Genomic DNA, 16,906 nt, shown 5'->3' on the forward strand with positions numbered 1-16,906 from the left:
CAAAAAGAAGTACAAGAGGTATATGTAAAATGTTAAGTGAAAGATGACAATGAATCTGTTCTAGCATTCATTAATGTTGCTTGACAACATTATTTTAGCATAATCATGAATAATCCCATACATATAGACAATACAAATGTTTTCTAGCGGGTCTTTGAGCCATATCTTGACTCATCTTTTTGAAATGCATTATTATGGAAGAATGGCATGGCTGTAGACCATTGATCTACAAAATTTATGTAGTCTTGGTATCTCTCTTTTTTATCAGATACATAACTATATCTGAGTCTCGCACTGCACAACTGTTCAGTGTGGAAGGGATTTATATGGCATGGCTGACAAAATACATGCACTATTTTTTTGTATTGGCTAGTGTGATGAAAATTTGATTAGCATTAATAATGTTTTTTGTTGTACTTCAGGAAAGATTGCAAAATGGCTCTTATCCAGCTGGGCTCTGTGGAGGAAGCAGTTCATGCTCTTATTGAGCTTCACAATCATGACTTTGGAGAAAACCATCACCTCCGAGTTTCCTTCTCAAAATCTACAATCTGACTTTTCTGTGAACATTCCTTTTAAGACAGCATCGCAGTTTTGGTTAAGATCTTCAAACAGAGACTGAAGCAGCTGTGACCAACTCTGCCTCTTAAAAGAAAAAGCTTATTCATACACACAGCAAAGAATTAGGGGATGATCTTTTCTGATTGTAGCTGCCAGTATGTGATCAACATTTAATATTCATTCATAAAAAGATTCTTCTATGAAATGTCTTTTAGAAATAATATTTATCATCAAATTTCCTACTTAGAATTTTCTTTTGAGAATATCTTTTTAGTTTTTATTCCAAATCAGCCTTACAAAACATTTTGGAGTGCTTTTACAATATACCAAACAAACAAAAAAAATCTGACAAAATGATGAGTCTACTCTACACATATTAAACACTAATTTGAATGTGAAGTAGTGCTTGGATTTCTTGAAGAAAAGCAAGCATTGACTGTGAGTGCCCTCTGAATAGTATTTATGTTACTGAGGTGTGTGTTCATACTTTGGCAAATCTTTACAATTAACTTTTTTAAAAAAACAAAGTCTGTGCTGTTCTTATGGGTTAAATTATTAGAGAAAAGGCAGTGCCTTCTCTGTGGAATAAAAGATATTTGATGAGTTTCTTCAAGATGTGATATCAGAGTTTTAGCTTGACTTCATCATGTAATGGAAGTTTGTGTTATTTTTACTATGAAGTGGTGTTGTGTAATAGTATTTTGGAGAATATAAGAGGGGAAAATAGTCCTGATTTCAAAGAGTTTTTTACATTTCTTTAAAGAAAAAAATGTTTACAATCTTATAGAAAATATTCAGGTCTATGACAGTTTAATGAATTTTTAAGAAGTTATTTTTGGTAAGGTCATATTTGGGGATGAAAAATTAAACCTCAGCAGTTTTTTGTACCACTATGGTTACTGTGTATTTACTTAATTTCTTATTATGTGCCTTACTATGTGCTTATGATACAATAGCTTTGAGTTTTATCTGAAGTATCTTGAAAAACGTATTGTGGGCTTTTCAAACTTTCTTCTTTCTGTTTTTGTAAATATTTTCCTTACTACTTCATTTGTGTTTTTTTTCAATAAGTAACGCTCTGAATTCTAGATACTGGTGCTTCGGTATAGAGATAGGGCAGAGGTGGGAAAGAGGTTTAACTCGTTGTACAATCCTGTAGGCCTCTTTGAACTTCACTGGTTGCAGTTGCCTGATACCCATATTTGACTGAAAAAAAAATCCCACACAGAAAGAACCAAAACAAACAAACAAAATCTCTACAGAAAGGCAAAAGAGCAAATTGACTCCAGTTTCTGGACTTTATGTAACTTATTCTCTTCCAGGTTCCTGCATTTTCATCCCAATTTTGACCTTAAAGGGCATTCTTTCCTTTATAGAAATCAAAAAGTTCAATACTGATTGTCCATTTCTTTTTGGAGAATGAGCTGAGATGCAGTTAGTTTGTGTTGAAAGTACATATGAACTTCACTGATTTCTGTCTGTATTTTAAGAAAAAATACATTTTATAAGTGCTTTTTCTTTTTAGAATTTCCAAAAAAAAATGTTAGTTTTTAAAGAGGTGATATCATAGCATTGCTTACTTAAAACTACTGTAGAGTTTGTTTCTGCAATAATGTTTTGCAACTTACTCATTTTTTTCATGATTTTTTAATGAGTTTAAGGATTTTTCCTATTTTCTAGAATAGAGTGTGTATTTCTAGAGAGATCTGAGCATTTTGGAGTAAACTTCTTCAAATAGTTTCTCTGAAGTACTTTTGTAAAATCAGTGAGATACTGCCTTGCCCTTTATTAATGTCTATAACTTTATTAGAAATGCAGCAGCCAACCATAGTGAAGAAGGTGCCAGATCTCTATACAGCAACAAAAACATGCTATTTGGCAGTTGGTAAAATGCTGACTATGTAGGTAACCATAGTTGTATGCTTGTACACAAGTAAATAATTATTCAGAATGTAATATTTAACGGAAAGTTACTGGGGTTTAGGTATAGCTACGTTGTCTTTGGGATTTGAGGTAGTCTTTCCATTTTACCCTCTTTGAAATGCCTGATTCAGTTTGGTGAATTTTCAAACTTTTTTTTTCCATGAAAATTAATTCTGTGGTGCCAGAGTAGCCTAGAAAGTATCATCGTTACATTTTTAGCAAAGTACAGTTGTAGGCAGCCTTGTTCATTTGCAGATAGAACCATTTTCAACAAGATAATTAATTCGTAATTCATGTCTGCGTTTAACCTTCTTAGCAGTCACGTTGGTAACAGCTACAGACAGTTGCTGGACTGAGAATGTTTCTTGTTACTGCACATAAAGTGGTTTGATAGTATTAAGACATTATTCATAAAATACGAGTTGTCACTTTTTTTTTGAAGAACTAGAGCCACAGACGACAGAAATCACATTAGACCTGAATGTAACTCTGAAGCAGGGAAAAGGAACCTTAAATTTGAGAGTTAATATTTACATATATAATATCAGAAGCAGTATATGTATATTGTCTGTGTAAAATGTTATATGTATATACAAACAGACAAATTATGTGCCTTTTTAATTTGTTGACTATAATAACGGAAGGTGAGAATGCTTAAATAAACGTAAGGGGATAAATGAAAGGGCCTTAAATAAATGTAAAGGGCCTACAACATTCTCTCAGAAAGAGAAATGAATTTATTTTTGTTTTTATCTTAATGTTAGAATATAGCTAATGTCAGCTCTGGACTGCTTGCAGTTTGAAATGCGGAGGCCTCCAGTTTAAGTTGCCAGATATTTACAGATTTTTAATTTAAGAAAAATCTGGGTAGTAGATATTTATGATGCTATGGTTTATTTTGTTTGTTTGTTTTTGCTTTTGTGATACATTTATCCTCTATCTTTTTATAATTTTCTTTTGTTGTTGCTATATTTCTTTAGTTGAGTTATTCTCCTCAACTTACATCTAGATTGGTGTATATCTTAGAGATGGTGCCTCTTACAGAGATGTGATTGTACAAAAAGTGCAGGCAGGCTTCAAAAATAGCAGTACATCTTCCTGTTTGCTTAACAGAATGATGGTACTAGTTAAGGCTAGCTTATGTCATTCAATATTCTGCCTTGAATAATTACAAGCAAAACCAGTACTATAATGCGCCGTTAGTGAAGGATCAGGAGAAAAGGAGTAATTCTCATATTTTGTGCTTGACTCATCAGTGCCTGGCTGCAAAAGCACAGTTGCATCTCAGTTCATGGTTCTCAAAAGCATATATGAGCTTGATATCGGTGAAAAGAGCAGGACTTGGGAAAGAATGGTTTTATTCTACAGATTCTTACACAGAATGTAGATTCTTACAGATGTACGTTGGAAAGGAACCTCTGAAGGCCTTAGTCCTACCTCTCACTAAGATTAGGGCCAACTCTGAGATGTTGTTCAGAGAATTGTCCAGAGTTTTCAATATTTCCAAGAATGGATATTTCACAAATACTGAGCCGCAGTTGCAATGTTTGACTGCCCTCATTGTGATTTTTTTCCCTCATGTAATTAGGCTTTAAGCTTATTGCATCCTACATACGTTGCCTTTTGTGCTATTACTGTGCAATTCCCAAAAATGTTCCTGGCTCCATCTTCTCTATACTCTGGCGTTAAGTTGTGAAAGATAAGTTTATAATTTCTATAACGTAAATTCTTAATTTCTGTTTAAATCATTTGTGGAGTACCTTGTAATGTGTATAATGTAACTCATAAGTTGTACTCTAGAACACTAGTGTTTAAATCCTGACCATGGCTGCCAGAAATGGCTGACGGTGAAGTTCTCTGCCTTTATATATGCCAAGTCAAAAATCAGCTCTGGGTTACCTCCAACTCCATTTTTTTTGGTGGAAGCACGCTTGGTTCAAAGTGTAGTAAGGCCTTTTTTAACAACCCTGGATGTCCCTTAGTGCCTTTTCAATTGCGATTTGTTGCTTAATGGTAAAACTTTTACATTCAAGTTCTTTAAAATGTCTTGGAAAATTGGAACAAATCGCTGAAAATTTTATTCTTAATTTGATTTGGTTGCATTGTCTGGCGGTCCTGTCAGTTGCACTTTTATGTGCAACCTTTTACTGAGATAGATTGATGTCTTTTTGTGCCTATTATTGCACAGATCTGAGGAGATTTGCCTCTATGGCATTTTGTGTTTAGGGATGGCAAACCTGTGTTTGTATGCTGAGAAAACTATTTGCCCTTATTGAAAAAAACTGCCAGAGTGTCTTGCTGTCCTCAGATTCATTCATTTTGTTTAGCGAAGTGATGAGGTTTTTATTCTGTTTTGGATATGGACCTATTCTTGTCATTGTACACAACTAGCACGTACTGCTGTTTTTCAGGTCAGAGGGTAACTGCTTATAAGACGCTTTTTTTTTTAATTTCTGCTTTAACCTTTTGTCTTGGCGTGCTGCTATGTAAAGCAGACCTACCAGACTGAGTGTTTTTACTGTTGTGCGGAAAGGATACTGTTCAGATTATCCTTTTTTTTTTTTTTAAATTAACTTCATCTTCTAACTGTCTTCTGAAGACCTCTTTGCTATACACAAGACTGTTTGCCTGTTCTTTTTAAAGCAAATCCTAACAATTAAGAATTGTGCATTATTTCATGAAAGAACAGAAAAATCCTGAGATTCTTAATTTCAGGGCTTTATTGTGTAGGTGGGCAGGGACCAACACAAAATGGGACCAAAGTTTATGTGCCTTCTGCAGTCCTATATGTAGGGGTTTTTCTTTGTATCTATTGCTGTTTTAAGTATAATAAATACCTTTTTTTTTTCCCTGGAAATTGTATATTTATATTGTTAAGAATGAATGTTGTCCACTGACTATACAAGCAGTCAATTGCAACTTTCAATACAGATTTAATTATAACTTTGCCTTTACCACTGCAGTATTTTATTTTGTACTGCAGTATGCCAGAATCCAAGCATAATCCACATATTTCCAATTTAGTATTGTAACAACAGGTTGTGCCTGGAACAGTCCCCAACAAATGAAATGCTTACATAGTTGAAGGGGTTTTTTTTCTAAGCTTTTACCTTAGATTAACGTCACCACTGTAAACAGTTTTTCAGTTCTTGAAAACTGTGCATTATTTATGATGAGCGGGAATCTAACCACCTATGTACTTAGTCCATTTTAAGCACTTTCCAATCTTTCTTGAGCATATTGTCCACTTTCTGCAAAATTTCACCCTAGAACTGCAGCAGCACATTAAGTTAGAGTTGCTAACTAAGCAGATTCTTGCATCAGCACATCACGTTCTCTGATCAAATACTGATGGGAAGACCCAGTGCAAAGCGGCCTTTAGTTGAGACTGCTGCTGGTGGATGAAACACTTAGTAGAAAATGAGGTCATAAAGTGAACCAAATGATGTATGATAAGGGGTTAACGAGCTACTTTTAGTACTGTATTCAAGACACGAAAGCATGACTAGGAATTACTGACATTCCTTCATTTTACCGTAGCTGTTCATAAAAGTCCCTTCTTGGTTTATAAAAATGTTCATCTAACACAAGAAAATGCTGTAAATATTTGTAACCTTTTTTTAAACCTGGCAAAAATTGTTTTGGGGGACAAATGAAAGTGTAAAATGCTTTTATATAAAAACATCAATTGTATATTTTAATAAACAACAGTACCAGCTTTCATTTGTAAAGCAGCTTCTGGCATTGGAGAAAAAGGATTCCATGTTTGTTGAGATGGTTTATATTGTAAGGGCAAAGATGATGTAATATTAAAAAAAAAATAATCTAATTGTGTAGTGCATGGTTAGTTTGAAATTGTTTACACTGCAATATATGGTTTCCTTTAAATTTGTGTATTTGCTGATTACTCGGTATCTACACCTAACTCTTTTGCTAACTCTAGTTGTTGTAGCATGCCTTTTAATAAATGTCATTACATCTGTACTCTCTTGAATTTTCCTGTGTTCTTGTCTATTGCTTTGGGTTTATTCTTGTCTTATATTTGTGCAGCTAATAATGTCTTATTTCCTTTTTTAATTTTTTTTCTTTAGCAAACATGGCCATCTAAGAAAAAGCATTTTATATCAAATGTATCTTAAGAGGACTAAAGCACATCTTCAACAACAGTTGAAGTTCAGTAACACCTGAACAGGGTAGAAATCTTCATTTTCAGTAGGATGGAAAACCACCACTCTGATCCATTTCAGCGGTTGAAGACTGCTTCATTCTCTGAGACAGGGATGAGAGACTTCAAGCCTTGGGGATTCATCAATCAGATTTCTTTTCTTTTTCTCTTTAGCCTAGCTGTACTCTTGTATAGCCATAGGATTCAAGCTTGTAGCACCTGCACAAACATTTCCAAAATTTAAATGCTGGCTGAAAAAGATGTAGCTTTTAGCTTCCTGTTTCTCGACTTTCTGGTTGACTGCTTCTCTTTAATGCCCTTCTGTTTGTCCTTCTGTGTGTTACACAACACTAATTTAGACCCTGTTGTTCATGAATCCAGAATCGAGGAATAATGGCGAACGGGCAGGAGGCTAAACAATACAAGTATTAGGGTGATGACGGGAGTGCAGTGCCCCCTTGCTGAGCTAAAATTCTCAGCCAATCTGGGAAGGATTTCATTGTCAGCTACTGAGTCCAAGCCTAGCAGACCTTGAAGTCTCATATGTGTACTTAGTGACTGCCTGTGTCTCTTGACCAGGACTAGAGCACTGAGCAAATCTGGCATTAACTAAGCTGTTAGTGATCTCTGAAGATAAATGCTTTTGTGGGGAGAAAATTCAAATTCAGTTTATAAGGGATTGCAGCTTTGAGCAAAATGCTTGTTCTCTGAAGGCTAGAATTGTACTCCCCTAGTGTAATGCTTCATTTTGGTGCTAGGTTTTGATAGTCAAAATCTGGCATTACTTCTTTGACCAGGTCTTTCTGGAGAGAGTGGGATTCTTACCCATCTTCTGTTCTTTCACAACCAAAAACGTAAATCCCAACTCAAATTCCTGTCTACTGTTGTTATACCCTCTGAATATAATCCCAAGTAATTGTTTTTCCTTAAATAGTTAAACATAAGCATCTACCTTGGAAAATGGAAAATTACTTTTAAACAGTATGGTTATAAACTTTTTGGTACCAGAATTTACTCTTTTACTAAGCTGAAAAAGAAATGGCAGTAACTCGTGAATATGCAAACAGGTAACATCTCATACTATTGGGACCTTTCCCAAATGCCTACTCTACAGCCCCAGACATTTACGGAGTTGGGACAAGATAATGTATGTTTAAAAAAACAACAACAACAAAAAAACAGTAATAATAATGGAGCACTGCACCCACCCACCTTGTATTTTGTTAAGTTCAGATATATTTGCCTTTGAGTTCTTCAGAGCATAACAGGGGAGTACAAAGGTGTCTAAAGGAAAGATATGAAAGTTGTGTGGTAAAATATATCAGAGAGAGGAAACACAGGACGCAGGGGCAGTGGAGAAAAGAGATCTCAGAAGTGAATCCTCCCAGAGACCAGTTCCAGAGCAATGCCTTTGCTGTCAACCATGGATTCAGCTTGGGTGCTACCAAAAAAAAAAAAAAATGGCAAAATGGTCCACTCACAAAAAGGACAGACTTCTTTAAGGTAGCGATTTCGAAACGCAAATGATTGAGACCCCTTGTCCTACCTTTGAAAAGTCTACATTAAAAAAGTTTGCACATTTAAACAAATTTCCTTTCCAATGTTCAAGAGATAATCTAACTTTTTCTGAAAAGTTTGATCTGCCTGAAGAGTGGCATTTGGTCTATTACAACTTTCAAGAACTCAGAGGTTTTGGGCCTAAAAATAGAAGAAAGCTGGAGATGCAATTTCCCTTAGACCCAATTCTACATTGGTTATACAAGACAGATAAGCGATGGTACCAGTAGAACATTCCCAAATAGCTTGAGAGGGAGACATTAGTTGTCCAGTTCTAGCTGGGTTCCTTTCTAACTGAAAACTTTCAGTTAAGTGTGAAGAAAGGATGGAAATTAAGAGATTTAGATCTTATAAAAGAACACTGGAATGTCACTAGCTGATTTTTCAGCACTTCCAGTGTGTTCTCTCCCCTCTTATTTCCAATTCTTTCCCATGGCCAAGTTGCCCAATGGCAATATGAGATTCAGTACCTGCAACACAGTGTGTTCAGCAAAATGCCGTTCCTGTGTATGCGGAATTTAACTCATCTGGTCAACAAATTGGGAAATACCTTGTAAGTTATGCAACTAAGTTTCCTCTTTTAAAAATGTAAGTAGTTTTTCTACTTAAGAGCACATTAAGTTTTTGAAAAAGATTTGGTACCTGAGTACTCACTCTATCATATGCATTGACCATAAGTTGCTCTACAGTTTCCTTAGTATACAAAGTTTAGTTGCATTATGTATCATTTTCCTTTTTGTGTGTGTGTATTCTCAGAGTGACTGGATAGCTTCAAATTCTCTCTTGCTGAGGCTCTAATTATCTTGACAAGTGCATAAATGGTCTCACTGTTCATGTTTTTCCCTTATATGTTTCAACACATTTATCACTTTTCTCAGAGACTTCAGTGGTCTAACAGGTCCTGGACTAGTTAAAGATTTTGATAGGAGATGGATCCCAATTTCAACCATGTTGAAATCCAGTTTTTAAGTTTGTTGATAAATGAGTGTCTTCAGTTTCAAGAGTAACCAGTAGTGGGTTATGCTGTTTGAGTTCTTACCTTTAAGCTTCTTCCAAAATAAAAGCTTTTGATGTTAATTCAACCACGGGGATATCAAGGTTAATACACAACACCATACTTCTTGACGTTAAGACTTTTAATGACATAAGTATCTTTTTTTTTTTTCTCTTCTTGCACTGGGTTGACACTTACACAGCCTGTCTGCCAAAAGATGGTCTGGGCTGATTTCACCTTCAGGACGTTCTATAAATGCTTAAATACACAGAAAGATTCATGAAGAACTTCCTTTATGGAGCCCTGTATTTAGCATTTGCTGCAGAACCATGGCTGCTGCTGGTGTAAGTTGTTTTTCTTTGAGGAAGCTGTTTGACTACCACCTATCTTTATCGTTAGCTGTTATAGAAGCTGCTTGTTATTCAGTGGGGCTTAGATTCTCCCAATTTTGTTTTATAGGAAGAGTAGACTTGTCAGATAGGAAGGATGAGTTTATGAGTCTTTATTGTGATGCACCAGATTTTAATCAAGGTCCCTGAAAAATATTTTTACAGTCATTATGGCCACTCATCATATGGAAAATAAAAAAGATAAGCACAAAACTACTTCTGAAAGCTCTGGCACAATCATTAGACGTTAGCAACAACATCCTGTCTTGCCTGGGATATCTTACTCACTTACTGTCTCATGTAATCTAACAGGAAAAATGCTGATAACTTTGCAGATCAACTGCATAGAAACAATGGGCTTGATTAAGATGCTGAATGTACGTTGAGAAATTCTGCTGAGTAATCTTGATTTTTTTTCCCCCCTCCAAAGTCCAGGATCCAGTCTAAAAAAAAACACACTGCTAACCTTAAATATACATACCTTCTCACTTACACTCCCAATAATGGACCGTAACATATGCCTAACTTTAAAACACTCCCTGGTTTTGACTAGGGAGACTGAAAGGAAGATCATAAGACTTAAGTTAACACCCACTATGTTATATAAAGGCAGTTATAAATGGGGATATTTGATTTATGTAGCTCTATAATGTTACAGATTAAATAGTTGTACTTCAAATAGGTCTGAGCTAAAAAATTATATAATTGTAATTAGATAAGGTGGTTTAATCAAAACAAAACAAAACCCTCAGTCTAGTGCAGAACTAAATAGGAAGTCGTCGTTCAGTTACTACAGACATCCACTATTTAAATCTCAAATTCTTCAGGTGTACAGAAAGTTCTCCAAGAAGGCAAAAAGAATATTAAGTGTCAGCAGCTCATTAACAGAGCTGCACAGTAGCCATATGTTACCTGCATCAAGGTCTCTTTTAGAGAGAGAGGGTGGTTTTGTTTGTTGGTGGTTGGTTTCTGTATATTTTTCTAGTTAAGATTTATATTTACGTATGGACTTTTTTGCCTTCTAATGTAAAGGCCATGACAATGCATTGTAAGACAAACCCTGATTTCTTGCTTGTTTTTTTCAGGGGTTTAACAAGTTTCATTTGTCTCACTTTCTCTCTGTAATACTATTGCAGGAGTTTTGAGATGAATATTATACATGATTTAAAAAAATAAAAATAAAAAATCTTTGCCTCTTCTGTAACTGTAAAGTGTAATGTAATAACAAGGACAGAAAAATAATCTAAGAACACAGTAGTTGTGGATGTATCATATTTTTATGTCTGCCTTGTCCAGCTAATTTGGGGGAAATATTATAGAATGTAAGCTGGCCATGCATTCCTCAGGAAGATAAGGTACCAAAAGTTTAAAACATGCCAAAGATTTTGATTCCAGTTATTAAATATTTACTATGGGTTAAAGTGTTCACTTTATGCGTAATTATATATAGAATCATTAGTACAGAAGGATCACTAAGTGAAAGCTGAATTTCTAGGTTATATATATATTTATTAAAAAAAAAAAAAAAAAAAGTAGTTTTGAGTAAAAAATATGCTCAGAAATCCGTATTCCTAAGGTTTTGAAGAGCTTCTGTCTGAGATGAGCTGTGCTGGACAAATATATAATTCAGAGACCATTAGAAAAGCACAGTCGTTATGCACTACATTTCCATTGCATAGTAACCTGCAATGAAACACTTGGACTGTCATTAGGGGACACTTTACTTGTACAAAGAGTTACAAAAAGAACCATAAAGGCTGGTAGGCTGCTTCTAATTTCATGATTTCCAAGATATAGCTATTTGTCTTTGGACACAAGATAGGTTAATAATGCCTATGTGTGCTTCTGTTTTTCCAATACACAAACATCTCTGAGTGTTTTCCTGACAGCAATGGTTTATTATTTTTTTTCCAAACATTTCACCATTTGTTGACCACAATTAAGCAATAGCTTCCACACATAATATTTTTTTCTTATTCTATTCGACTCCTTGCAGTGCTTCTGCATTGTACTTTTTATCACAGGAAGGACTCCACACGATAGGTTATTTAAAAAACAAAATCAAATACACTTCTGTTTACTAGTTTTTTTTCAGAAAACTGTCATCTGTGATGATTCCCTGTTTTTTTCTCCTGCAGAAAGAACTAAGTAGGAATTTGCCCTGTTAGAATTGTGGGGAAAAAAAAAAAAAAAAAGGCTCCTGTTAAAGATATAGATGGACACCTCAGGGGTTCATCATGGGACCGGTACTATTTAATATCTTTACCAACGACATAGTGGGATCGAGTGCACCCTCAGCAAGTTTGCAGATGACACCAAGCTGAGTGGTGCAGTCACACAACAGAAGGAAGGGATGCCATCCAGAGGGACCTGGACAGGCTGGAGAAGTGGGTGAAGGGAATGAGGTTCAACAAGTCCAAGTGCAAGGTGCTGCACCTGGGCCAGGGCAATCCCAGAGAGGAGCACAGACTGGGAGAAGAACTCCTTGAGAGCAGCCCTGCGGAGAAGGACTTGGGGGTTCTGGTGGACAAAAAGCTCGACATGAGCCAGCAGTGGGTGCCTGCAGCCCAGAAGGCCAACTGCGTCCTGGGCTGCACCAACAGAGGGGTGGCCAGCAGGTAGAGGGAGGTGATTCTCCCCCTCTGCTCTGCCCTTGTGAGGCCCCACCTGGAGTGCTGCGTCCAGGGCTGGGACCCCCAGCACAAGAGGGATGTGGGGCTGTTAGAGCGGGTCCAGAGGAGGGATACAAAGATGATCAGAGGGCTGGAGCACCTCCGCTGTGAAGAAAGGCTGAGAGAGCTGGGGCTGTTCAGCCTAGAGAAAAGAAGGCTCCAGGGAGACCTTGTTGTGACCTTGTCCAGAGACGGGCTACGAAGCTGGTCAAGAGCCAGGAGCACAAGTCCTGTGAGGAGCGGCTGAGGGCACTGGGGTTGTTTAGTCTGGAGAAGAGGAGGCTCAGGGGAGACCTTATTGCTCTCTGCAACTACCTGAAAGGAAGGTGTGGGGAGCTGGGGGTTGGCCTCTTCTCTCAGGTAACTAGGGATAGGGCTAGAGGGAATGGCCTCAAGTTGTGCCAGGGGAGGTTCAGGCTGGAAATGAGGAGACATTTCCTCTCAGAAAGAGTGGTCAGGCATTGAGATGGGTTGCCCAGGGAGGTGGTGGCATCACCGTCCCTGAGGGTGTTTAAGGAAAGGTTGGACGTGGTGCTTAGGGTCATGGCTTAGTGGGTGACATTGGTGGTAGGGGGATGGTTGGACCTGATGATCTTGGAGGTCTCTTCCAACCTTAATGATTCTGTGATTCTAAAGGGGGCTTATAAAAAAGATTGATAACGACTCTGCTAATTGGATAATGACAGGACAAGGGGGAATGGTTTTAAACTAAAAGAAGGGAGATTTAGATTAGATGTGAGGAGGAAATTCTTCACTCAGAGGGTGGTGAGGCACTGGAAGAGGTTGCCTAGAGAAGCTGTGGATGCCCCATCCCTGATGGTATTCAAGGCTGGGCTGGATGGGGCCTTGGACAACGTGATCTAGTGCGTGGCAAACCTGCCTATGGCAGGGGGGTTGGAACTGGGTGATCTTTAAGGTCCTTTCCAACCCAAGCTGTTCTATCATTCGATGATTTTCCATGAAGGTATGAGGTTCAAATACATTTTCTGGTTTTCCTAGCTATTATGTCATCTACAATGACACTTATTAGCCTAATTTCGAGATTGTACCAGGGATAGTTAAAGAATGGTTTCATTTTGGTACTATCTTCATATTTTAATCCTAGACAATGTTTTAAAAAAATCTCTCTGAAAGCCAACAAATACTTGTATTAAATGCTTATGTTCTGGTAATTTTATAAGCAGTACATTCAAAATGTATTTTTACACAAATTTATCAGAAGTGATGTAAAATAATCTCACTGATCTTGGGTCTGTAGAAAACAATTGACCAGTGTCGTTGTGTTTGTCTTCTCTTCAAAACTTTTAGGGCCATTTAGACTGATAACATCTATCTCCAAAATACTTTCTTCTGCTTCCATAGAGAAGTTTCCATCCTCTTTAAGCATGTCTCTGTTCACTAGCTTGTATTTAGGTAATACTGATTAATACACACTTTTCCTGGTGGGAAGAAGCAGGTAGGAGGCAAAATCTCAATAAAGATCAATGATTTTCTCATTTAGCTACTGTCTTTTTGTGGTCCAATAACAAATGTTCACTACTAGATAGAATTCAACCTTTAATATTGTGATAAATGGTATCTTATTGCCAATTTCTGGATAGCTGCATTGCTGATAGACTTGAAGAGTCTTGTGGGAATATCATAAAGTATTTGAAACAAGGATGTCAGTTTTGCAATTAATAACAACAACAACAAAAAAAAAGACTAGGTGACCTTTTCTTTCCCTAGAAACGTCAATTTTATATCTTTATTACAATTTATGACAACACATGAATGTCCTCACCCAGGGTCTCTTTCTCTTTTGACTGCCAGTAAATGTACAAATAATAGAGTTATACCTAATTGAATTTTGAAAGACCAAAGAGCAGAGCTCATGTTGTTGTTTTAACCAAACAGAAGCACTCTCTCTTTGTATGCCAAAAATGAATCCATAATATTATGAATCTGAGGCTCCAAGTCATCCTGTTGACTTTGTGTTGCCAGAGTCTAAAAATACAGTAACTTTGAGGTGCTTTCTAATTGAGATAATAAAGGTTTCTTTACAATGGATAAACGGTATCTGAAAGCTGAATTGATTATGAAACAATTCTGAGAGCAAAGGTCAAGGTATTTACTATGAAAGGTTTGGTTATCAGATTCTTCCCTCTTTCTTCCGTCCTACAAAGTGTTGATGCAAATAAACTACCTGGTGACAAAATATAGTTCGTCTGTAGCGGAAGAAGCAGCTGTAGGAAAGGAATCCTTAGATACTTGAAGAGAACTGTTTGCTTTATAGGATTTCATCAATATTTGTTTTCCTTTTTCATAATCAAAAATCCCATAAGCATGTCTTTTCATGGATAACATAGTTTGGTAAGTTGTCATATACCCCATCTAATGATTGTAGCACTTATACACTGATCTTGCCTTTAAATGCAGCAATGCTAAAGGTAAGAGAGAAGGATAATAATAAAAATGAATGGGACTTGGTTTTCTTCCTGTACCCATCGAAGAAATTACCATGAATTGCTGCCATAACTAGAAGTTGTTACCAAGTTTGGCACAGCTGCATAACAAAGCCAGAATTCTTGTGGGTGAGTTCAGGAAATGTGGCAAAGGGAGCATTAAGCTCATTGCTCAGTTCTTTCTCTTCCAATATTACCTGGTATTCTAGGATCAGAAAGGAAAAGATGTCTGTACATCTATCTGGAATTCAAGAAATCACAACACTGTTCGTTTGTTTGTTTGTTTATTAATTTTGAAATGACACAGGAAGGGAGTGCTGTTTCGCATGGTACTCTGTTCTTTACTTTTGCTTTGTGGCTTTCCATCTCTCCTCTTAACTATTACCTTCAGTCAGCATAGCTGTCAAAATGACACAACTTGCATACAACAGCAGGGAACAATCAGCAGCAGTGTCAAGTCAGCAGCCTTCTTGCATGATTTTCCTAGATCCAGCAACAGTAGTGTGCTTCCACATAAACTGATTGCGCCTAAGTCTTTCTATCTATCCTTATAGTTTAAAAATTGGGGCAGATTTTAGTAACATCAAAACTTCTGTCAGAATAGCTTACATTCTACTACCTCAGACCCACTTTTAAGACACTAACCCTGGGGATACCCCTGTAGGAATATTTTCCCAGTTTCACAGCAGAGGGGGGAGGGAGAAGCCAAGACAGGCAGAAAGGGGTTATCTTATCTGAGGTCACAGTGAGCTTGTGGCAAAGCTCAGTTTGGACTCCAACCTAAAACCCACAGATAGCAGCCCTTTTGCTCTGTAAAACTGCTCTTCTGATTAGCAGCAACGGTCAGCAGGCTTTATCACCTAACATGCTCTTGCTATGAGATGTTTATGGCATGCTCTGATGTCTGTTTCATCCAAGGCCTATCCTCCATGGAAGTGTTGCAGAAGTATTCAATATGTAAGGTTTAATAAGGTTTGATCAAATTCAGGCATCTTGCACTTGAATTCTTTCACAAAGATCCCATTTCTTTTTTTTTTTTTTTTTGGTCTTGGCTTCATTTGTCAGGAGTTGAGACAATGGCATAGATAATGGCATTACATGGCACCTGAAAGCACACATAGATACACTGCAAACAACTTGAGTGGTAATACTTGCTTTGTAGCAAAATGCATTACAGGACAATGCTTTTCCTCCATGCAATATTTACTAAAGCATTTCCGTTATAACCTGAAGAGGGACAGCCAATTTTTCAGTTATTTCTTTTTCAACAACTGCAGTTGCCTATTCTGGAAATAAAGTGGATAACCAGAAAACAGTTATTAATCTGACTCATTTTTAAATAGGCTAGGAACGCAGAACGAACCTCCTGTCAAGTTACCATTACTCTCTTCATCGCCAGCTGGAAAGAAGTGCTCGATAGCAAGCTGTTAGAGAATGCAACTGCTTTATGAAAAGCTAAGTAATCTGGTAACAAGGATGAATTATATTTATTTAGTCTGGCTGAAGATGTTTGCTGTGTTTTTAGAAATCTGATTGCTGAAAGAGCTGTTACTATCGAATGTTTTGTCTTTATATGTCAGAATAAGTAGTGTAATCTACGCCAAACATCCTTACAAAATGAATGTGATTTACATGATATAGTGACATTCACTGTCTGCAAAGAAGACAGAACAAATGCAGACAACTGAGAAGATGTTTAATCCTGCTTGCGTTTTTTTGATTTTCGATTATCTCTATTTAGACACCTGCAAGGAAAAAGCCACACAGGAAACTTCCATGTGTCTCTGAATGAAATCAATTACTTTGACCATCACAACTGTTTTCTTACCACAAAGAAGAGAAATGGAAGCAAATACTGGTACAGTTGCCTGCCAGGTAGTGAGATGTAATGCTGTTAGGGTCAAGAGAAATATTAACATTACAAACTGGATCCTTTAACTTTGACAGGGAAAAGATTAAAAATCTTATGCTCTCTGGAGCAGAAATTATGTATCTTTTCCTGTATTTTCATGAGACAGATTTTTGTACGAAATATGCTGAATTTGCCCAAGCTGTATGGCTCAGCATATTGTGACACTGATCTACCTTACTCTCCCGAATCTTTGTCTTTGTAAATAAAGTAACTCAGCACCTTGGCAGGTGACCACAGACCAAATGTGATCTGTGTCTTTTTTCAGTATCTGATTCACATCTGGATCCAG

The 16,906-nt window shown here is 36.9% G+C and overlaps 1 protein-coding gene across 3 annotated transcripts in view; it reads left to right on the forward strand.

Moving 5' to 3' along the window:
• Nucleotides 1–6,468, forward strand: part of PTBP3 (polypyrimidine tract binding protein 3) — a 65,075-nt gene extending 58,607 nt beyond the window's left edge. For all 3 annotated transcript variants that reach the window (XM_083816485.1, XM_083816484.1, XM_083816486.1), the window contains exon 14: nt 423–6,468. In XM_083816485.1, coding sequence (XP_083672611.1) covers nt 423–555 — 133 coding nt within the window. In that variant the 3' untranslated portion in view covers nt 556–6,468. The remainder of the gene's footprint in view (nt 1–422) is intronic.
• Nucleotides 6,469–16,906: the final 10,438 nt, after the last annotated feature.

The sequence above is a fragment of the Anser anser genome (assembly GCF_964211835.1).
Source record: "Anser anser genome assembly, chromosome: Z".
Taxonomy (NCBI): Eukaryota; Metazoa; Chordata; class Aves; order Anseriformes; family Anatidae; genus Anser; species Anser anser.